Genomic DNA, 24,235 nt, shown 5'->3' with positions numbered 1-24,235 from the left:
ACTGATCCCTCTCCATTCAAATCAGACCTGGAGCATTTTCAAGCTTTAAAACCACATTCCTTGGGCCTGTGTGATGTCTCAGTGGGTAAAAGTATCTACCACACAAGCCTGATGACCTGAATGTGATCCCTAGAACCCACAGTGGAAGGGGAGAAGCAATGCCCAAACGTTGGCCTTTGACCTCCACACACATGCCCCCCCACATTATACATGCACACACCATCATCATCATCATCATCATCATCATCATCATCATCATCATTTCCTCAGGGTCAGCAGTCACCAATGCACATACTATACTCACCAGAGGGGAGAAGAGATAGGGGGAAAAAAAATAAAAGCCAATAAAGGAAAAGTAGAAGAAATTTCCTTAAATGAGCAAAACAATAAAGCATCACACACAACTGTTGCTACCAGGTCCAATCAGCACAACTAAACCTCAGAAATCTTGGATCTGTCAGTTAGGAAATCCAGGACATACTGCACTCACCCCTGACACAGCTTGGAGATCCAGGGCATCCTGCATTCACCCCTGACACAGACAGGAGATCCAGGGCATACTGCACTCACATCTGGCACAGATAGGCGATCCAGGGCATCCTGCACTCACAACTGGCGTAGCAAGGTGCATCCTGCACTCCTACCTGGCATATCTAGGAAATCCAAAGTGTCCTGCACTCACACCTGATACAGCTAGGCAATCCAAGGCATCCTGCACTTGCATCTAGCACAACAGGGCTGTCAAGACTGGGACTAAACTCTCGCACATCCCTGGGTAGCAAGTTACAGTCGCTGGAGAACTTTAAAAAACGCCCATGTTCAGTTCCCCATAGGACCAGTCACACCAGGTGTTGGGAATCCTTTCAAATAGCTCTCTGAGTGTGTGTCCTAGGCAGCCAGGGCTGGGAGAGGCTGCTTGGGGAGGAAGTGCACTCTCGTGCTGGCTTAGGGATTCAAGTCTGCCTCCTCTGCTTTAAGTTGGGACAAAGATAATAGCTACTGCCTTCCAGTTCAAGACACGCCACTGGCCTTGTCATGTGGGTGATATTCACTCCAGTCTTAATGGGTTCTTTCTGCCCTTTGCATCTGTAAAAGTGAGGACTCGGCCAGTTTTGGAGTGACTGATTCATTCTAGGACTTTCCCAGTTACTTGGATGTAAGAAGTCCCGTCTCCTAAGAAGCTTCTAAGTCCTTGGCAAAGCAGAATAGTGGCCATCCAATAGAAAGGACCACTTGTCCAAAGAGGTTCTGGGTCATTTTTAGGAAACATGCACATTTAGCATGTGCCTCTGCACATACACTCCCTGGACCCCAAAATGACACATGGCATATACACCCACACAGGTATATATGTAAACATCACACTGACCATGAGAGCAGATGTTACGAGCATAGTAAACTCCCTTCTGTGATAACAGGAGGACCAGGCACTGTTCTCTGCTAGTTTATACATCTCTTTCCTAAGTTCTACAATTTGACAATCCTTTCTAACAGACAAGGGATGCAGTGAAGTCACCCATTTGAGGTAACACAGCTGTTAAGTAACAAAAAGAAGGTTTGAATCTGGGCAGCTTGGCTCCAACAGCCTCCGGCCTTCCTGCCTACTGGAAGAGTACAGTGATGACGGCAGTCCCAGAAGGAAGCAGGCGAAGGGACCGTGTGGTGAGGGCATCACTGAGGCCATCCATCCTAGGACCTGGGGCATGGACGTGCCCTGTCTTCTCACACTCCGCATCTCAGGAGCTCCTATCTGCTCACTCATAATTCTCATTCTGTTGTGACATTCTCTCCATCTTCACGTCATCTGCCCAAGACAAGGATTTATCTTCTTTACAAAGCAGGACCATGAAGAAAAACCAGGGGATCTCCATCTTTCTGGATAGACTCCAGAATGTGCTAAAGAATCGTGACACAATTTGTTGTGTCCAAACTAATGCTATTCAGCTCTTTCACATCTGGTAGAAAGGAAGGCTCACTAAGAAACACTCACCTTTCTATGCTAAAAAAATAAATGTTCAGAAATGCACAGATGCTCATCAGTGGGTGAACAAAGCCCACCTGCCTGGAATAGGGTCAGAACCTGCTGTGAGTTCAGAAAGGCCATGCAGCGGCAACCACTGCCCTCATGGCCTCTGCACTGTAGGCGCCACGGGTCTTGATAAGTCAGAGTTGTGGTAACAGATGAACCATATGAAAGATACAGTGCAATACTGATATCTCATACAACGTGATCGAGCTAATCATCCTTTTAGTACTGCCTTGCAAACTCTACAGGGGAAGGACTTACATCTAGAACTTCTCTTCACTGTATTCCTGGCCTGCCTCCTGAAAGGTATGAAGGAAAGCTTTGCTGGGTGAATAAATGAATGACAGCATGAACTTCTGGCTCCTCCCTAAAAGTGAGGCTAGTGAGAGCATGCTCCTATTACAACGGTGGAAACTGTAATTACCTACTACAATGGCGGGAACTCCACCAGCCATCTGCCCGCGAGGATCCATCTCACTAGTAAGAAGATGGAGGTGCAGAAAAGCAAAGCTGTCCATCCAAATCAACAGAACCGCAGAGCAGGGGTGTCAAGACTAGAGCTACCTCTGCCAGCTCCTGGTGCCATGGCGTTTGCAGGACACCATCCTACAGGGTACGTGGAATTGATTCCATCTCCATACAAAAGGATAATGATGAATTGCTGGCATCACTGAAACATCAGCAGCAGGTGTTGGAGAACCAGCAAGAGTGAGTTCGAATCCTTGCTTGGTCAAGGTGACTTTAGCCAGTGGCCTGAGCCTCCCTAAGCCACGGTGACTTCATCTATAAAACAGGGGCCATTTATGGTCCCTTCTTCATTTCATGGTAGAGAATAAAGCAGAGAGGGGTGCTAGGCATTGTGTCTATTGCTTTGGAGGTATCCATAAGTAACATATATTAGCACCCTAGTCAATTGACTCTCCAGGTCAGAGAACGGAGCACGTTAGCAGTTTCATGGCCAGCCAGTGGATGCACCTCTCTCACAGGAACACATTAGCCCTAGAACAGAGAGCTCTTAATCTATATATTCCACATTATTCCTGTGTTGCCAAGACTCAGGAAAAACATAACTCTCTCTGAATTGTTTCCAACAAGTCATATGCAAACCAGGAAGATCCCCAGTGGCTTTCAGGCTAAAGACCTTTTACTCAGTCACTGCACTCCCTCCTCAATAAGGCCTCTTAGTGACTAGCAACCTCCCAAAACCCATTAGGGAGGCTCAAAGCACAATTTTAGGGATTGCATCTAAATCCCAAAGGATAAGACACCTTCTTTAAAAGCCCCTTAATAGACACTGTGCAAAGTAATGCTCATTCTATTTGGAAGTCCTAAGCCTGTGACTAATCAATGGCCATGATCTCCTAGGCTCTAGGTCCCAGAATGCACTGGAAAGTGCAGATGTAGCTCAAAGGCACCAATCCATTTAAACAACAACTCTCATCACTGTTCATCATCAACATGCAGGATGCACTCATGGTCCATGGAACATGTCCCATGAAAATCTCATGGAAAGGGGTCATGGGATGGACACACTCTTCCCACTCCAATGGGAGTTTTATTTCCAACACAGCGGGTGATGGCTTGCAGAGAATCCAAAAAGTAGTTTCAATTTTCCAACTTTACAAGGAGGCTCTTGGGGATGTCAATCACAGTGCCTCCCCACTCTGCCTAACCTAGACTGAATTGCACACAGCCCATTTCTAACAGTCCTGCAGAGAAACTGCTCTCCCAGCCCTGATAATACTGTCATCACAATGGTTCACCCCTTGTGCAGTCTAGCCAAATTTAGAAGCACTGGCCACAGAGAGGAAAAATCACTGTACTTGATCATCTGAAACTTGGAGGTACGTTGGCCTCTTTCTTTCTCCTGCTGACTGGGCAGAATTGAAAACAGACAAATGTGAAATTAAGTCCCCTTGGAAGGGAGCAGACATAAGCTTTCCTTCATTTGACTGGGAGAAGCATAAAACAGTTGGACAACATGGGAGACTTCAGCCTACTCAGTATCTGTGGCACAGCCCTGTTGTGAACCCAGTCTTAGGCAGCGAGAGTAGAAATGAAGGAGGATGGCCTGAGACTGTTGTAAACTGTGCAACTACTGGGGACAATAAAACTTCCTTATGCAAAGGAACTGGAGAATAAGTCAATAAGGCGAAGCACAAGACAGCAGATCCCAGGATGACTGTGCTAAAGACACTAAGCTTTAGTAACATTGAGGACTGAATCACAAAAACTGGAAGCAGCCCACAGTCAAGCATAGCAATATCCCAGTTAGTGTCAGCACCCACATGGAAATGGAGAAGTTAATGGTACAAACTACCACACTTTAAAATCCAATCATAAGTATGGGTTTTGGAAGGGGAGATCTTTCTAGAACTGTTTTATTAGCTATGAATTTGTGCTGGTGATGCTAAGACAGCAAAAAGCATCAAAACTTAGTTTTATAATTTTATATAATTTTCTTTTTAATCTGCTTTATTACATCCTCTTGCAACTGGGCTACACTTGTATGGTTTGTGTGTGTTTGAATTGTCCCTGTGAGTTCTCCAAAATGTTGAGATTCCCGTATTTCCAGATTTTAACAAATACAACCACTTGAGAATGATAAAAATACAATTACGGATGAGAGGAAGAAATAGCAAAGTTGAAATCCCCTCTCTTTGCCTTCCCTCTTTCCCTCCACCTATCTTTCTGCTTTTCTATGGGTCCTGTAAGCACTTACTGGAAACGTACCTTATATCAAAGAATGAGGTCTGAAGAAGACAGACATGGCCCCTATCCTTGGCACATTTACAGAACCTGCATGACAAGCAGAGAAATCCCGCAGACCTCAGAAAATCGGAAGGGTACTGAAGATTCTGTGTGGCAAGGCAAGCCACAGGCCTCTTTCTGTTATACTAAAATCCAAGATGTGAAAACTGCTGGTTCAAGAACATGATGCTGTACTCAAAAATTCATAGGGCAAAAATCCGATGGGACAATTTGGATAAGTGTGTTACTGTCAGGAGTTCTGTATGTAATTCCAAATTTCCATAAAGAAATGGATGCATACATAACTTAGGAATGCCTTGACTCATTTAAATAAACAAACAAAGCTATTACTCTAGAAAATTCAACATAGCATACTTGCTTAGAAACAATCAATATGGTTGTACTGCATGGTTTTCTTTGGCAGGTATGAGAGCCTTTGCCGCTATGCAGGTGACAGTACTAAAGCTAGTGGTCAAGTGTTGTGTGATATTTTGTTTGTGTTCTGACAAATAAAGCTTGCCTGGAGATCAGAGGGCAGAGCTAGCCACTAGTTAACCATAGAGGCCAGGTAGTGATGGCACACACCTTTAATCCCAGTAATTGGGAGGCTCGTGCCTTTGATCTCAGCACAATCAGGAGGTGGAGACAGGAATATAAGGTGGATGGAGACAAGGTCTCAGCCCCTTTTGGTTCAAGGATTGAGAGAGGTAAGAACTCTCTAGTGGCTGCTGCTCTGCTTCCCTGATCTTTCAGCCTTTACCCTGATATCTGACTCCTGGTCTTTATTGATAAGACTAATCAGGATCACGCTTCAGTCAAGTTTGGAGATCTTGACCTAGAGGGCAGTTCTTCAGCATTGCCTGCCACAGGACAAACTCACCAACTCTGGGCTAGGACGATGCATATGCTCTGAAAACAACAAGCCCTCTTAGAAAACTGATGTTAATGATGAAAAATGGAGGAACATTTTCAACAATGCAAAAAAATTTTCCTCAACTTTTGGCTTTTTAAAAAATTCCTAATTTTAGTATATTAGTAAATTCTCTTCGTGTTTGGAATAAGCCCAGATTCCTTTAAAATTGGAAGACGAAGCCCAAATGCCATTCAGATGAATAATCTTCTGTTTGAGTATGTACAAAATGTCCCCACCCCCAGGAAAGCAGCTTTCCAGATCCTTCCTGGGACATGGGTGGACACCTGATACTAGCACAAAAGATGATTTCACTTCTATTATCCAGTGTCTTTGATAGAGCAATGAATGAATGCAGGTTCCTACTGCCTGGCACCTGGACCTTCTCACACAAGAGAAGCCTGAACATAGATCTGTTCACCAGCCTGCTACTTTGGCACACCCTGAGAACCAGAGATGCCAGCAGGGACATTTCTATTCAGGATATATCTTGCTCCCTGGGGACCTAACCCTGGGCAATGTCTTGGCATCCCTGCGCTGAGGTTGAGTCTTATTTCCAAGCTTTCTTGGCACTGCGTTGAACATTCTTGGTTGGTGCACAGTTCCATGCCCCAGGGACACTGGCAAAGGCCTCTGCTTTGGAAGGCTGAAGTATACTTCAGAAGCTCCTCTGAGTCTTTCTATCTCTCCAGTTCTCTTCCTATGCTCAGCTATGGATTCTGAAAGCCATGTTCTAACATGGAGAGATAGCTCTTACGATGGAACAATTTTTACACGTTGGAAACGAGGGACACAGAAGCCACTTGGTTGGCCTTCAGTGTCAAACAAGAGTCCTGGATGTGAGCCACAAGCCTTCTGTCCCTGTGTCCTTGTACTGCTTAGTTCAACTCAGTGTGGAATCTCAGACACACTCTTTCTCCCAGCCCTGATGCAAAGCAAAAACAGATATCTCGTCCCTGTCCCTGGATGTACACCAGAACTACTTAATCATATTTTCTTTAAAATACAAAGACCCATGGCACCATTTTGAATCACTCTCAGGGATTCAAAGTTTGTGTACAATAGAAACACACACACACACACACACACACACACACACACACACACACACACACACACAAGCTTCCCTGTGATTCTGACACAGCCAGCTCAGAGCCCTTCTAAGCCCTGGTATTAAGGAAGCCTGATGCAAGAGCTGAATGAAGCCATTTCTCTTCTCTAGATGCAGGGCCATGTTCCTGCAGGCACTGGATCGCTCACATACTTTTAACTGTTTCGCAGGCAGAAGTCATTTTCATGGGAAGATTGACAAGCATGCTAGATACAGTGCACACCAAAGAGACAGAGAACCATCTTTTAGTTCTGCTCGATTTAATGCAAATGCAGACTTCTTCCAGGCTCCGGCACCCTGGGAGAGCCATTTCACTGTTCCTTGGGCTCGGAGGCTTCATCTATCAAAGTAGGCTAACATTTTTAACCTGCCAAAATGGCAGAGGATGCAACAATTTTAAAGCCCTTGACATGAAAGAAAAAATCTCCTGTGTTCCTTGAAAAGAAAATGATAGACACCTCTGGAAATGAAAGTTGTTCAAATCCCCATCCAGTCCAGCCTCCATGCTGCGGTCAGCGTCTCTATCTCAAAGCAAAACTCGCTGGACGCGCCTACAGGCTGACCTCCCGGTCCATGTGGAATGTGACTTTCCCACCGCCAGCGAGCTGAGAGTCGAAGCTGTGTCTTGTTGAGGCTCAATATCTAAGGCAATGGGCTTCAGAAACTCCCTTCTCATGATATTTCCAGCTCTGTCTCTTGAAACCCTCCCCTTTACCTGGCCCTGTGTTCAGAGGTAGCAAATGACAGCCCTTGGGTAAACTCTGAACTCGTGCTTCCATTCAGGACTAACACTTTACTGGAGGATAGTCATGCTGGTTTGTCTAGTCATCATCTGTGACTCCTTTGTGCTATAGTCATAGAGCTGAGCAGTTTCGACAGAGACCCCATAAAGCCTTATGGCCGGCAAAGCCTAAAATATTTACTATCTTGCCTTTTATAAAAAGTTTTATGACTCTTGCCAAAGATGCTTACAGATATTTTCACCATGATCCATAATAAGTGCATTTTACCAAGAGAACTATTGTACACATGTGTGTGCATGTGTATACTTACATGTATGCAGAAATTTTGGCAAGCAACATCTGAATTGCCATGCACTCTCACAGCTTCTACTCCTTAAATCAATTGATGTTACCATATTAGTCTCAATATCCATATTTTAAAAATACCACTCCAGGAAAAGTGAGTGATTGAGCAATTGACTACCTAAAAGACACATACATCCCTGCCCTTCCACCTCCACTGGCTTTCTGACATTATACTATATCTGGCAGGGCCTTGGTCTTTCATGTCTAGGTCTGAAAATCCTCCCCACTCTTCAAGTACAAGCTCAGCTTCCATCTCTTTCAAAAAGCACACACGCTAAACTTCCAGCCCCCATCTCTTTTTCCTTATCTCATCTTCTAAACTACATTCTCTAGGCCTCTTTGTGGTCCTTGAAAGTTTCTGTTTTGTAGCCATCTTCTTATCCTTAGGAATATGTTCTTCATCACTTTGTAGTCAACATATCACCCAATACAATGCTCTATAATCACAAAGCAATTAATAAATGTTTATTAAGTGGAAATGTGTATTAGTAAGTTGTCCTAGTCTGCTATCTGCTGCGGCAATAAAACACTGACCAGAAATCAACGTAAGAGGAGAAGGATTTATTCACCTTACAACCTCCAGGTCATAATCCATCACTAGGGGAAGTCAGGGCAGGAACCTGGAGGCAGGAATGAAATGGGGGCCATAGAGGAAAGCTGATTACTGGTTTAGTCTTCATGACCTGCTCAGCCTGTGTTCTGAGGACCACTTGCCCAGGGAAGCACTACCTAGAGTGGTCTGGGCCCTGCAACATCAATCATTACTTAAAGAAATGCTCCCCCACACTTGCCTACAGGCCATCTGATGGAAGAATTTTCTCAACCAAGGCGCCCTCTTCCCAGATGACTCTACCTGGTATCAAGTTAACAACAAAGGGAGGAAGGGGTTTGTTTGGCTTACAGGTTCTAGTCCATCATCAAGGATAACCAAGCCGGCACTCAAGACAGGAACCTGGAGGCAGGAACTGAAGCAGAGACCATAGAGAAATGCTACTGAGTGATTTGTTCAACTACCTTTCTTATACAGCCCAGGCCCACATGTGCAGGAATGGCACCACCAACAGTGGACCGAGACCTCCTACATCAATTAGCAATCAACAAAATGATCCACAGGTGTGTCCACAGGCCAACAGGATCAAGGCAATTCTTCAGTTAAGGTTTCTTCTTCCCAGGTGACTCTAGGTTTGTGTCAAGTTGACACGAACTAATCAGCACAAAAAGGTACAACATGGCTTGTACATGTAACATTTTTATCCTCTTAATTATAAAGAAATTATAAAGCACATGGTACATTGCAAGCATTCTGTAAATGCTTATGAAGATAGAGGAGAAGGGATTATGGGAACTTCACAGTTTCTACTCCAGTTGCCCTGTTAGTGCTATATTACTAGCAACCGAGCAGAATTGCTGTATGCAACACTGGACCTGGCTTGAGCATCTAAAACCTCAAAGCCCATTGACTTCCCTGGTTCCTTCTCTCATATGAAACAGGTTGAAAACTTCACCCCTCACCCTAAGGGTCCAGGAGAAGATTTATCACTGCTGTATGAGAGACAAGGATAAAAATACCTCTGCTTCTATGGAGAGATCAATAAACCTTCTTGGGCTCAAGACTTCTACATCAATGCTAAGCAAAAAGCACCACCTGATGAGAGATCGCTGTTTGTGTTTCAGGCATGCAATATCTGATTGCTGAGTATGAAACAGAAGTATGCAAAATAAATAAGCAAGCAAGCAAAAACAAAACAAAACAAAACAAAAGCAACCTCCCTGCAGATTCTCACCTCTGGTTTAGTCCACAGTAAAGTATCCCACTTCTAGAACAATTTTAGGCCTGTGGTACACTAAAGTTTATAATGGAAACAATAAAGCCTCAACCCAACTCAACTACTGCCTACATAAACTTAACATTCCATATTAGTTGGCCTGAAGGAAGAGATAGATTAAAAATGATGAGATCCACAAAAGGCAAGAAGAAGCTAGTAAGTGTATGTTAATAATCAATTGTAATCAGTACAACTAGAATCTCAGATGACCCAGCTATTAGCCAAACGTAGTGGAGATGATCAACAACTTATAGAGACAGGCAGTTCTCCTGGAGAACTATCTTAAAAGCAAAGGTAAAGGGTAGAAATAGAAAGCAAACTAAAGTATGCTGGCACACACTAACCATCCCAATATTTGGGAGGCAGAATCAGAAAGATTGAGAGTTTCAATCCAACTCAAGTTACATAGTGAGACTCTAGCTGAACAAACAAAGCATCTCACAGCATCAGAGTTCCTTCCATAGGCTTATCACACACTGGAAACGAAGGAAAGAATCGGAAAATTTAAAGGTAAGTTGTCCTTTTGTCAGCCTGACACAAGCTAGAGTTATTTGGGAAGAGGAACTTCAATTGAGAAATGTCTCTAGTGGGTTGACTGTAGGCAAGCATGTGGGCATTTTCTTGATGTAATGATTGACATGAGGGTCCAGCCAACAAGGGGTGGTGTCACTCCTAGGAAGGTAGTCCTGGGTTGTTAAGAAAGAAGGCTGGGCAAGCCATGGGGAGCAAGCAAGTAAGTACATTAGCAGCATTCCTCCACAGCTTCTACTGCGGCTCCTGCCTCCAGCTTCCTGCCTTGACCTCCTTCATGATGGACTATAAGCTGTAAGATGAAGTAAACTTTTCTCCCCAAGTTGCTTTTTGTCATGGTCTTTAACCAAGTGACAGAAACCTAAGACATATGTCAATGAGGATCATCAAAACTTAAACACAAAAAGAAAAAGGAAAGAATAAGCCAAATTAGATGAGTGCATGTAAAAGCTTCAAGTCATCTTTGGTCATGGGTGATCTAACATATGGTGTAACTGGAGTCTCATAAGAAAAAGAGGAAATAAAGGATAAATGTTTGAAATGGTAGTAACTATTTTCCAAAATTAACAAAAAAATGTAGACCCAGAAACAGGAGAGTTAAAAGGAGGACTAAACACACACACACACACACACACACACACACACACACACACACACACACACACATACACATGCGTGCATGCACACACATGCACACACCTAGACATTAAATTTTAGCCACTGAAAATCAAAAATTAAAAAAAAATTGAAGGCAGTTAGAGGGACTTGGAGAAGGTACTTTATATAGAAGAGTCAAAAAACAAATTATAACAGTTTTCATGGAAATACGCAAATCAATGGAGTGACATCTTTAAGTTATTAAAGAAGTAATTTTAAACATTTTAACTGTGACAATGGTGCCATGGTTATATACTTTTTACAAGGGCGGTTTTATATTTAAAGATTCTCACTAAAATATTCAGGAATAACAAGATGAGCTTTGGGGTGGGAGGTTGCTTCATAACAATCAGGAAAGGTAACTTTCTTTGTGGAGAGAGTAGAGAAAGCCATGTTGATGATTAATTTAAAAAGAGAGAGAAAGAGAGTGGGGGGGAGGGGCATGGTAGCACCTGCCAGTCATTCAGGAGGTAAAGACAGACAGATGAAAAGTTCAAGTTTGAGGCCAGCCTGAGCTATCTAGTGAATTCTATACTAGCCTCATATACATAGAAAGACCATGTCTTAAAAAAAAAAAAAAACATAGTGAAGCACACCCATAATCTACTCTGGAGGCCAAGGTCACATGTTCAAAGCTAGCTTGTGAATGAGACCCTAACTCAAAATTTAAAAGGTTTGAAGAGGTAGTTGAGTGGCAGAGCACTTGTCTAGCATATGAACATCCCAACATTCAGTCTTCAGTACTACAAAATCATTATCAAATAACGATCAAAAGACTAACCACGGCCTAGAAGTGGTGGCACATGCCTTTAATCCCAGCACTCAGCAGAAGCAGGCAGATCTCTGTGAGCCAGCCTGGTCTACAGAGCTAGTTCTTAGACAGCCAAGGCTATACACTGAGAGAGACAGAGAGAGAGAGAGAGAGAGAGAGAGAGAGAGAGAGAGAGAGAGAGAGAGCGCACAAGTTGATAACACTAGAAATTGAGTGGTATGATTAATATGATATTCTGTTTACACTTACCATAACATAACTTCTTTTTTAATGAAAGGGATTTTTTTAAATAAATATCCAAAAGAAGTAAATGTGTCAGCCAGGTGGTGGTGGCACATGCCTTTAATCCCAGCACTCAGGAGGCAGAGCAAGCCAGGCAGATCTCTGTGAGTTCAAGGACAGCCTGGTCTACAGAGCAAGGTTTAGGAAAGGCACCAAAACTACACAGAGAAACCCTGTCTCAAAAAACCCAAAAAAATAAATAAATAAAAATAAAATAAAAATTTAAAAAAGAAGTAGATGTGTCACTGCACACATCCTACTGGGTTTCTCTGTTGTTTACTTGTTTGTTTGTTTTGGCCTCTAAGTAATTCTTCCTCCAGCCTTTGATGCACAGAAAGATTTACAAGTCTCCACTGGGTTTGCAGAAGTGCAGCCACCCTCACCCGGAACATCAGCCCAGCCCAGCCTACCAGTGCCAAAGCTCTCTTCTCCACACAGAGAGCATCGTCCGGAGTCCATCAGATTTGAGAAGAATCTCCATCCAGCAGGGGTCTCATACACAGGGACCTTCATTGACTTAGCCACTCTGGAAAATGAGATGGGAGGCAACCATCAATCCACATGTCTGATTTCCTTTCTTTTCTCAGCTCAGTAGGAAGCCTTAGGCTCTATTTGTTCCATAGGTACATTTCAGAACAACCTGAATGGCTGTAGACAGTTTGAAGCTGTAAGTTACAGAATAATTAGCATACTTCAATGCTCTCAACTCGGCTTTCTCTATAATATATACTAAGTCAATGTAAGAATGATTCTAAGATCAGTGACCCTATAAATTTTCTTTGTCATGTTGCTAAGAGTCTACTTAAGACAAGAGAATCTAAATTAAGATGGCATTTGAGCACAAGCATTTAGGAGTATTGTTTGACAGTATCTACTGTAGACAATATCTATAGTATGAATCTGCCTATACCCTATAAGACAGGAATTCAACTCTAGAAATGATATGTAGTGGACACTATGGTTCACTGCTTCTGGTCACATGAATCTACATACACAACACACAACACACACACACACACACACACACACACACACACACACACACACACACAGAGGCATGTTAGATATTTTATGGCTGGAATCTTCATTTGGCAGCATCTAGGAATGCTGATGGCTTCCATCTCATAAACATGGCTCTCTTTCAATAAGAGATGTCTCGCTCAGATGGGAGAGATGGCTCAGTGGTTAAGAGCACTCACTGGCTGCTCTTCCAGAGGTCCTGAGTTCAATTCTCAGCAACCACATAGTGGCTCATGGCCATCTATAATGGAATCTGATGCCCTCTTCTGGAATGCAGGCATGTGTGCAGAGCACTCATACCTGAAAAAATACATACATAAGTGAAATTTTTTAAAAAGAGATGTCTCACTCAAAGTCAGAGAGCCACACTGTTAGGTGAATCCAGTTAGTGACTGATCCCTGTGGAAGAGTCAAAGGTCTGTCCTTCCTCATGTTGGTACAGCTCTGGGAAGCTATTTCAGTTCCCAGGCTCCTTATGTGTCGGCTGAGGCCTTTCATGTGTCTTCAGTAGTCAGGTGTCTGTCTGATCGTCTTCACTGTCCCTTTCCTATAATTTGGATGTGACATGTTCCCTAAATGCCCACATGTTAGGGCTTGGTCCTCAGCTCAGCATTATTAAAGATTATGAAAACCCTTAAGTAATACTCAGTGGGAGGTTTAGGGTCATTGGGGGCACACCCTCAAAAGGACTACAGGACTACAGGTCTTATATTTTTTTCTTTTTTTTACTTCTCATGAGGTGATCAGTTTCCTAAACCATGTGTTCCCACTGATGTGGGCTGCATCCCCATAGGCCCTAAGGCAACATGGTCCAGTGACTATGGAATAAAACCTCTAAAACCAGAACCAACATCTCTTCTTTCTATGTTGACTGATACAGGTATTTTGTTACAGTAGCAGAAACCTGACTGACATAGTGTTGATCATGGAGGCAACTTTGATCTCTAAGGTAGAAAGGAATAAACTCCCTACAGGCAAATTTTTTTTCGAGCCATTTCCTGGAGAGCCCAGTGTGTGATGTTACTCCACAGAGTGTAACATGAGATTTAACAAGGCTGATCAATCACTATTTATAATAACTGAAACAATGTAAATAAATGTGCTAGAAGAATGGACAAATAACTTATGATGTTGAGATGGTTAATCTTAACTATCTACTTGATTGAATTAAGAGACACCTAGAAGATTAATGAAGCATGCCTTTGGGTAGGTTGTAGGGGTGTTTCCAAAGATGATGGTGTCATAAGAGCTGTTATCTAATGGTTCAATGCACTGATAGATTCACATTTTGAGTAGACTGTTCAGAGAGAACAGAACTGTGGAATCCTAGCTGGAGGAAGTAGGTCACTTAGGCTATGACCTTGGGGACCATATCATTAGTCTGCTTCCTGACCACCATAAGGTAAACAACCACTGTCCTATACTCCCACAACCATGATATTCTTCCTTACCTCAGACCCAAAACAATGGCTCTAGCTAACTTGAACCAAAACTTTCGAAACTTTGACCTAAAATAAATATTTCCTTATTTCAAAGTACTTTCTCTGGTATTTTGTCATGGAAATAGAAAGTGTACTAACATGGATATATAGACGCCATTAAACAAATGATTGTGTTAGGCTCCACCTTGAATGAATGACGCCCCAAACAAAAGAATGTGTGCAATATTGTTCTGCAATACTTGGATACTTAGAGCCCATTAAGCTCAAATGGTCTAGCTTATCTCCTTTTCGACATTTTAAGAAAAACATATAATTGCACTTATATCCTGGGAGGAACAAAGGAAGAGCCTCTCCACAAACTTTAAAACAAAGGAGAATGTTCAGAGCTGCTAAGTTCATCATCAAGACCTCAAAGAAGGAAGAATAAATCACACAGAAGGCCAATGGAACACATAGGGAAATGTGGGTCATAGTTAACCTAACAAATGTAAACTCACAAGAGTGCCAAATAGAATGTACAACACACGGAGACGGTGGGGGTGAGAGAGACGGGGAGCCGGCATAATCTTTGTCTAAAAGTACTCTTGTGGGTTCAAAGCCAAGTTGGCAGAACTGAAGGGAGGGGAAAGGATTTCCCCAGGTCCCACCCTTCCCAATTAATCACTGTCAGGAGGGCACCAGGCTGTGGCCGCTGGCTGGATTGTGAAGAACCAGACACCTTTGTAACTATGAGCCATGGTTACAGCTTTGCAAGCTGAGATAAGATGGGTAATTAAATTCCAGGACCCTGAACGTTTAAATTGATTGTGCCCCAAGGTCAGAAAGGAATTCCCGTCCCTACCCTGAACTTGGGACTCATCCCAAGCACAGCACTCAGGCAGACACTCTGGTTTAGACCTCCTGTTGGCCGGAAGCCCCTGCAGTCCACAATCCCCTAATACAAAGGCTGAAAGTGGAGTGGTTGTGCGAGCTGGCACCCAAGCACTGGCACCATATGCCAGGAGCAAATGGAAAGCTCTACCAAGGAAGGAGAGTAGGAAGCCTGTGGAGGCCACAACGCTCCTACCAGGGAGAAGGAGCCCTGATGGCTAACAGGACATGCCGCATTAAATCATCTCCTCAGCCAGAGTTTGCAGACCTCCACAGAAGTGGCTTCTAGATGGACACAGTCTTAGCCTCCCTTTACAACAGCTTCCCCTCTATTTCCCTTGTATTCTGTGCTCCTAAAGCTCTTCTCTGTTTCCCAAAGATGCCCCTGCCTGCTTTCTGCTATTGCTGTAGAGTGCTAGGCCTTCTATGCCATTCATGCAACTCAGAGTAACCCTCCGTTTCCAATCTCTGTCAAAATCTATCTTAAATGATCTGCCATCTGAAAGTCTGCCTGGGTACATTTTGTCATGCTAAAAACAAAATGCCCGAGACTGAGTGATTTATAGAGAACAGAAAGTTATTTCTTATAGTTCTGGAGGGATGCCCAAGAGCACAGTGCCCATATTTGGCCTGGTGAGGAATTTGTTATGTCCTCACAAAGCAAACTATGGAAAAGCAGCTTGCCACCTGCTCCATGAGGCATCTTTCATGGGGCTGAAAATTCATTAACAAGGAGGGAGCCCTGCTGGCCTCATCATCTCTTCAAATCCCACTCCCCCACTTTTTTCAATCTTTTCACCAGTTCAACACCTGGGCCCTGGAGGGGATGAACTTTCAACATGAATTATGGAAGGGATCAAAGTTTCTTGGGCACATCCAGTTGATTGTATAATCCCACTACAAGAAAGTTGTAACAGATTTAAAGGTGATAAGATCTGGGTCCCTTTGCCTAGATCCCAAATATCACCTTAAGAACCAAGAGGGGTCCACAGGACCATATTCTGTGTTCTGAATTCTCAGCCCTCCTTTAAAAGCCTTTACCTTCACAGTCTGGGAGAAGATATTTGCATCGCACATATCCAACAAAATTCTTGTGCACTTTTTAAATTCCTATGAATCATTTCTAAAAATTAAAAGCCCACAAAGAAAAGAAAAACAAAATGTAAGAGGTACACACTTTATACAAGATGATACCCAAAGGACCAGTTAGCATATGAAAAATACTTGGAATTGCACACTAAAACCACAGTATAGTATCACTACCCATAATCCTACCGGAAAAGAATGGAATTGCCAGTGTTGGAGAAGATACGGCATCTCATCATGGAGGAATGCAGAGTCATACTGATTACAGTATATTTATTCAACACAGCACAGTGCTGAACCATAGGACAACAAGAATGAGTAAACCTCTACACTGTAGAACAACATAAGGAGTGACTGGTAACATGGAGTAAAGCAGCCAGACAAAGGGATACTCCAGTATTCCACTTAGACAAGGTGCAAACCTGGCGACAGAAATCACTGGTGACGGACATCAGGGTGCTGCTGCTGATCTGGGGATGGTTGGAGAACAGGGATGAGGCAGGCATGAGGAAGCCTGTTTCTTCATGACAGGGGCTGTTGCATGTGTGTATTTATTATGTGAAAATCAGACTATGTATACTTATGTACTGAGCCTTTTTTACATGCATGTTATACTTCAATTAAAAGTTTATTTTAAAGCTAGGCATGATGGCCTAGTGCTCAGGACGCTGAAGTGGGAAGACCAGGAATTTGGAGCTAGCCAGCCTGACCTCAAAGAGTAAGATCCTATGGGCTGTGGAGTGGGGGAACCACAACTATTTAACTGTTTTTAAAAGTTCATTTGTATGAAAAATCCCTCTGGAGTATTTAGGATAAACGCATGTTTGAATTAGCAGCATTTTCATACTCCTAGGAAACAAGCTAGCCTCCCATATGTTGTTAATGTCCAGCTGGCACATAGCAGTCTTCAGGTTAGTTCTCTGGCATCTTTACATGTTTGTGTTCACTCACAGAGCCCTGGGAATGCTCTCTAAGAAAGGCTTATATGAACTTGTACTTTAAAATCCTTTCTAAGGGAAGCCTGTCCAGATCGATCATGAATATGAATGAGGCAGAGTTCATCTAAACCTGGTTTTCTAACAGCGGTCTCCTCTGACCCTTTTCCTTTTTTTCCTTCCAGTGATAAAACTTGAACTCAGGACCTTGCACACAGAGGGCAAGAACTCTGGTACTGAGCTATACTCCCGAGCCTTCTAATGGTAATCTTTTTTTTTTTTTTTTTGTTTTTGTTTTTGTTTTTGTTTTTGTTTTTGTTTTTCGAGACAGGGTTTCTCTGTGTAGCTTTGCGCCTTTCCTGGAACTCACTTGGTAGCCCAGGCTGGCCTCGAACTCACAGAGATCCGCCGGCCTCTGCCTCCCGAGTGCTGGGATTAAAGGCGTGCGCCACCACCGCCCGGCAAATGGTAATCTTAAATCTATTCTGAAACCATTTTTGTTTCGATGGAACAACTCACACTTTCAGGTAAAATAGACACAAAACATTGCGCTTTCACATTAAAATGACTGCAAACATTTTTTTTCAAGCATTTACAAACATGAGCAGTGGTGGCTGACCTGGGGCCCATACCATCTCAACATTGTCTAAACCTCAAAACCCGCATGTGAAATAACACCTTTCTGCCTGTCTTATCAGACAGGCTGTAAGGATCAGATGAGCCAGCACCCTGCAAATGGAAAGAAAATCCTCTCACAACTATAGAAAGGCCTCCTCAGTTACAGCATTATCTCTCTTCTCGGTGTGGGATCTTTAGTTAACCCAAAGGAAGCGGACTCATCGCCTGAGAATATTTAAAAGGCAAAGATCAAGATAACGGTTTGTCCCTTGTCCCTTTTGCCTTGTGGGTGCTGGCCAACTATAAATCAGTGGAGAATTGAACCTTTGATGCCTCATCTTGACACTTCTGCATATTCATTTTATGCATCTGCTATGGGAGAAAGTAGAGGACCCTTCCCTGTCACATTTCCAAGTGTCCGGCAACATAAGGCACACAGATTTCTAAAGATCCTGACTTAACTTGAAAGAGAAAAATAATCTTGGCTTCATAAAACTGACCAAAGATCCAAGAAAATAAATATGCAGAACTGAAACAAGCAAGGTTTATTCTTTGAATAGTAAGAGATCAAGATGCCTCTGTGTGGGAAACCAAGTTCATGTTCACAGCCCTGGTGCTTGAGTGCTTTGATGGAACTGCCTGGTTCTGATTGTCTTCAAAGAATAATTTTTAAAAATTGCCTAGGAGCTGAAACAAAACCTTAAGCTCTGAGTTCTCCAGCCGAGCAAGGGGTGGCCAAGAAACAGTTGTCCTATGTCCTTCAAACTTCTGTAAGAGTGTACTAAGAACAGAGAAAGATAACTCATCTTATTTGATTTCATTTTGCTTTATTTTCTGACTTATGGGGACTTCTGAATGAAGCTATTAAAAAGCATATTAAATGCCTTCAGGAGACCTAGAACAGACTCATTTGCTTCTAGAGTCCAAAAGTATGGAGAACTGTCAAGGCAGCTCCCACCTGGCAGAGAAAACATTTCGGGACAACACAGGCTCCTGAATTTGTGGAAGAGTTGCTTTTCTTCTCTTCTGGGTTCTATTAGCATCTTTGTCTAAATGGTACCCTAGAAATCTATGGAGTCTACATTGTAAGCAAGAGAGAAGAGACACCTGGGCGCTAAAATGAACACAAAGATTGTGCACAGGTGCTCATGGTGAAGGAAGACCAGAGACCAGAGAAAATTAGCATCTGTATAAGGCTGTGCCACCATTCTGTGAGGACAGAAGGATCCAGGGAGGCAGCAGTCTTCCCTGAACTCTCATGACTGTTCAGTTTTCCCAAAGCAAACATCTGCTCCTGGTTCTCGTGTTTCATAGTGGACTCAGCTTCAGCAGAGCCACAGAGACCTCAGTGTCTGTCCCCCGTGTGCTATGAACCCACTTCCTACCTAAACTCATTCATTCAAGGCCTAATTTGACAGAACAGCATCCGTGATTTACTTCCATGGATGACTACAGCGAGACTTAGAGGGAACGAGGGAAGAATATGTGTCTACTTAAACGCAAAGGAAATGTGATCAATTTAGTGGCATTAAAAATTACAAATACTTCCATTCCTGCCAAAAGTTCATAAAAAGAGGGCAAGCTGTAGATTTAGAAAAGATATTTGCAATGTGTGCTGAAGGATTCATCAACCTCAATAAAATACTGTAAAGCAGTAAGAACATCCGAAACGACCCATGCAGTGCACAGGAAACAGACTGATTGGTCAGTCTGAAAGCATACAGCAAATCGGAGGAGAGCGGTCAGATAATATTCCACATCCAAGAAATAAGTAGCAAAATAAAGGGGTTGGGGAGAGGGTGGAGGGTGGAGAGAGAGAGAGAGAGAGAGAGAGAGAGAGAGAGAGAGAGAGAGAGAGAGAGAGGAGAGAGTGGGGAGGGAGGAGAGAGTGTGGGAAAACAGAATCTCAAACACTGGCAGCAGGATTATACAGTTATCTGAGAGTTTTTAATAGAATTGATCATGTCTTATCACCCAGCAAGCCCACCCCTGGGGAACTCTCTAGAGAAACTTGAATGCACGTTCAAAGGTGTCTATTCCAGTGCTATCCTGGGAGAGAAATAAAGCCAAATCAGAAGCAACCTTATTATCCATCAAATGGGAACTCAACCATCTATATCTTATTCATCGCACAGCTCATAGACGGTGTGACTCAAGGGCACTGAAGTTCACAGAGCAAAAGAGTTCAGGGAAGAAATTGTATAGTCTGTTCCTTAGCATTATCGCAGACTTTCATCTACCAATTCCTGCCTCCCCTCAACAGCCCCAGCAGAGAGCCTAGTGGGATAGCATCCCAGTTCTCTAGTAACAGCTTTCAGATATTTGCAACTCTGAAGAACTATTTTTTTGAAAAGAATTATTCCACAGAAAGAGATCCAATGTCATCCTCTGGCTGAACAGTGAAGCAGCCAGGACCTCCCGGTGCCACCATAGCCACACAGGCACTTGGAAGATTTACCTGCCCCATAGCTGTGCCTCTCTGGCCAGAAGGCAAGACCAAGTGTGCTAGATGGGGACAGCTGTAGCTAATTAGTCTGGGTGTTTCCTGAGAGTTCTCGTGCCTTTCACTTGCATGGATGGAACACAAGCCCCTTCCTACATTAAATCAAAAGATTTTTTGTTATTGTTGCTTTTTTGTTTACTCTGTGTACTTGTACTAGAAGCAAGCAGTTCCCTCCTTTCATCCCACTGATCAGCCCAATGACCTCATGAAAGAAATGCACTATGTCTGTATCCGGTCCCTAACTGAGGCTCATGTTCAGCTCTCTGTCAGAGGGTGCTGCTCCTTAGACATGAAGACCAAATATCCCTAAAGGCCCAAACTCTCCAATTTCTATGAGTTGATTTCCTGAGCAGGGCCATATGTAGACATTCAGGGCCCCAAACCTTCAGGGTCCCAGACAGTCCCTCTGGGAGTGAGACGCAGCTGCCATAATAAGTTTGGAAGTCCATGGATGGAGCAATACTTCCTACCTGAACCCTCATTCCATCACGTGACTCTGACCTATGTCTTATCAAGTGACTCAAGCTGCTGTTTCTCTTGAAGCCAGACCAAGTTACCAGGCAACCATCTCCATCTGGGAAAATAAATGCCCATCAAGAGACTGTGCCTACCTTTCATGGTTTCTTCTGTCCCTTGGGACTGGGTTCAATTTCACCAGTAAGTATCAGGAAAGGTCAGCCCTCATTAGTTCTGCTCTAATATTATCTTTAAAAAAGGTTGTGTTTAATGAGTCAGCATTGTGAGGGAAGCAACTGATGGAAAGGCCAGTGACTTTTTTGTGGAAAATAGAGCTGGACACTAAAACGTACTGTTGCGTGAGCAAAAGAGCACGTAAACACCTCGTGCTCAGTCATGTCCAAATGCCTTGGCAAGGATAGGCAGGACCCCTAGTCCTCTTCCAACTCCACCCCTTCCTGGTTTTATGAACTTGGCTAAGACATTTGTACTCAGTAAACTCAGTTTTTCTACCTGTGAAATAGAATAACAAGCCATCCCCTTACTCAGAGGGGACTGGTTGGAATGGTTCCTGGGAAGCCCTGATTCTAGGACCATCAGCAACAGTGAAGAACACTTCTGCCTCCTCCTCCGCCACTTCCAACCTCAGACTTGCTCCTCTGATGCAGAAAACTGCTCTTCTGATGGGGCCTCCTTCAATCCTGCAGCTTCAGATTCTTGTACACGTCATTTATGCTTTCTCTTGGTGGAGGTCCCATCAGGAAGAGATGATCCACTCCATTTGAGTAATCTTAAGAGAGTTTTGTACGGGTACTGTCTACACAGGCATGCAAGGTGAAGAAAGGTACAGTGGAAAGTCCATTATCCCCCGCTCCTCCAGCAGGTACCAGATAATCTGTGTTCTCTCACCCAAATATCTTTACTGGAATCCAAAGGTTCTGCCTGGCACCAGCCAAAACCTTTGGAAAGGCATGTTGCCAGCTGATAGAAACCTGTCAGGAGAGAAATAAATGCCTGACCACATTCTCTTCTGCTATACATTTGCAGTATTTGCAACTATCCAACCTTAAAATAAGTCTGAAGGAAAGAGAAGTCTATAAAAAGTATATAGGGGTCAGCCTTCAGGCCAGAGGCCTGGAAGACATGGAAGATACCAGCTTGAGACAGGAAAGCATAGGGAATAATTTAGGAACCTAGGACTCCACTTGGTTTGAGCTGTGCACATACCCCTCATTTAATAATGTACTTGGCAGCCTGAGACCCTTACTGTATGTAAGGGTTTATTCATATACCCTCTCTGAACAATGCACCTAGCAACCTGCTAGCAACCTAGAACCCCACATGCATTGAGCTGCATGCACTGCTCTCTGAAGAGTGGAATAAGCTTCTCTTCCCCTTAATAACTCCCAAAAACTCCTTTTTCATGGACAGTTTCTATTCAATATACTTCAGAACATGTCCATAAATGTAAGGGGTCAATCCAACCTAGACTGATTTGGGGTGCATGCTCAGTAAGACAAATGTTATCCTCTGAGTGATTTTTTTATGGTTAAAAAAAATCCCTATTTACCATCTTATGCCTATACATAACTGATCATGAATGTGATTAAAAACAGATTTAGCTCCCCCCTAACACCATCAACACCTGAGGCAGGTGGGAGAACTGGTCCTGAGATCACAAGAGCAGGAGAGCTGTCCCCATCCCCCACCAGCTGCAACAGTTGGGAGAGCAGGCCCTGCGCCTCACCAGGACAGTACAATAGAGTCAACCCTGTTGGTGGAGGTGGAGGTGAGCCAGTCCCAAAGTTGTAAGCATGGGAGAGCAGTCCTCACTACTCATCTGTCAAGCATTGGTGTTGGTTGGGGAGAGTTGTCCCCCATGACTTCACATCCCTTATTGCCTGCAACAGACAAGAGAGCTGACTCTCCCCCTTACCAGCTGCAGCCCTCAGGAAAGTGGGCCCTGCTCCTCACCTAGACAACACAGTAGAGTTGGTCTGGGGGTCTGAGGTGAGGGTGACCCAGCTCTGATGTTGTGGGCAAGGGAGAGCTGTCCCCATTACTCATCTGACATGTGGCAACATAGTGGGAGGAGAGATGCTCTCCCCTCCCCTCCCACCCATCAATGCCTGAGACAAGGGGAGAAGCTGGCCATGGGGCCATAAGAGTGGGAGGGTGGTCTCAGCCCCTCACCAGCTGCGGCACTCGGGAGAGTGGTGGTCCCTGTACCTCGACAGGGCAACACAATAGAGCTGGCTGTGGGAGAGCCAGCCCTGAGGGCGTGAAGGCAGAAGAACTGGCTCCACCCATCACTCATTGTTGCAAGAGGTGAATTATCAGGGGGAGGGCAATGCTGGAGAGCTCCCCCTGGTGGTGAGGACAGGGGAGAACTGGCAGGTGGACCAACCCTACAGCAGCCCAGGCCCAGAACCAGGGTTATGACTTGGCCTACCCCAACATGCACCCCAACTATGATCTGCGGGAGCACATGAAGGAAGCTGACCCACAGACCCAAAACAGCAGGATCTCCACAACACAGGGCAACAACAGGATATCCAAGAAGAGTCCCAGTGAGGGCCCAGCATCAATAGTGTAATAGAAACCAGAGGCCTCGAACCAGACCAACGACTCTTGCAGTGAACTATTGCAAATAAAAATACATAGACAAAGGGGTTTACTGTGGGACTCACTGTGTCACACTGCAGCTTCCATGACGAGATTTTTAATATTTTCCTTTTTTTTCTTTCTTTTATTCTCTTAAATTTTGTTTTATTTTATTGGGGGATGGGGGTGGGGTACAGGGCAGAGGGCCGAGGAGAAGGGATGGGGAAATGAATGAGATCAAGATAAATGATGTAAAAGACACATAGAATAAATAAAAAGAGAGAGAAAAAGAATCAGATGTATCATGGGAGAAAAAACGCACAGTAAACAAAGGCTTCTATAATTTAAGCCTGACTATCAAAACAGAGAATGAGCTGGCCAGATGGCTTAGTGGGTAAAGGAGCATGTCACCAACCCTAAAGACCCAGGTTCAGTCTCCAGATCCCACACAGTGGAAGGAGAGAACTGGCTCCTACAAGTTCTCCTCTAAGCTACACACACACACACACACACACACACACACACACACACACTCACAATAAATAAACAAACAAACAAATAAATAAATAAAGAGTTTTGAGGGGGAAAAAAGAAGAGCCTGTGCTATGTCCCTGCTTCTCTTGAAGTCTACAAAAGCCCCGAACAATAACCAGGCCCCTCCAGTACTGCCCCTCCTGTGGCCTACTATTGTTCTTAATAGCATATTTCTTTCTGATCTGTAATATTAAATAGTTTTCTTGCTACTTG

General features: G+C 43.7%; 1 protein-coding gene across 1 annotated transcript in view; it reads right to left on the bottom strand.

The window, feature by feature from the left end:
• Pgm5 (phosphoglucomutase 5) overlaps positions 1-24,235 on the bottom strand; it is a 169,704-nt gene that overhangs the window by 49,781 nt on the left and 95,688 nt on the right. Inside the window, exon 7 of the mRNA XM_052713291.1 lies at positions 12,365-12,480. Within this exon, the coding sequence (XP_052569251.1) occupies positions 12,365-12,480 (116 nt within the window). The remainder of the gene's footprint in view (positions 1-12,364; positions 12,481-24,235) is intronic.

Source organism: Peromyscus californicus, unplaced genomic scaffold (assembly GCF_007827085.1).
Source record: "Peromyscus californicus insignis strain IS unplaced genomic scaffold, ASM782708v3 Scaffold_4__1_contigs__length_199733344, whole genome shotgun sequence".
NCBI lineage: Eukaryota > Metazoa > Chordata > Mammalia > Rodentia > Cricetidae > Peromyscus > Peromyscus californicus.
The sequence above is the reverse complement of the archived record's forward strand: the minus strand, read 5'-3'. Positions and strand labels throughout refer to the sequence as shown.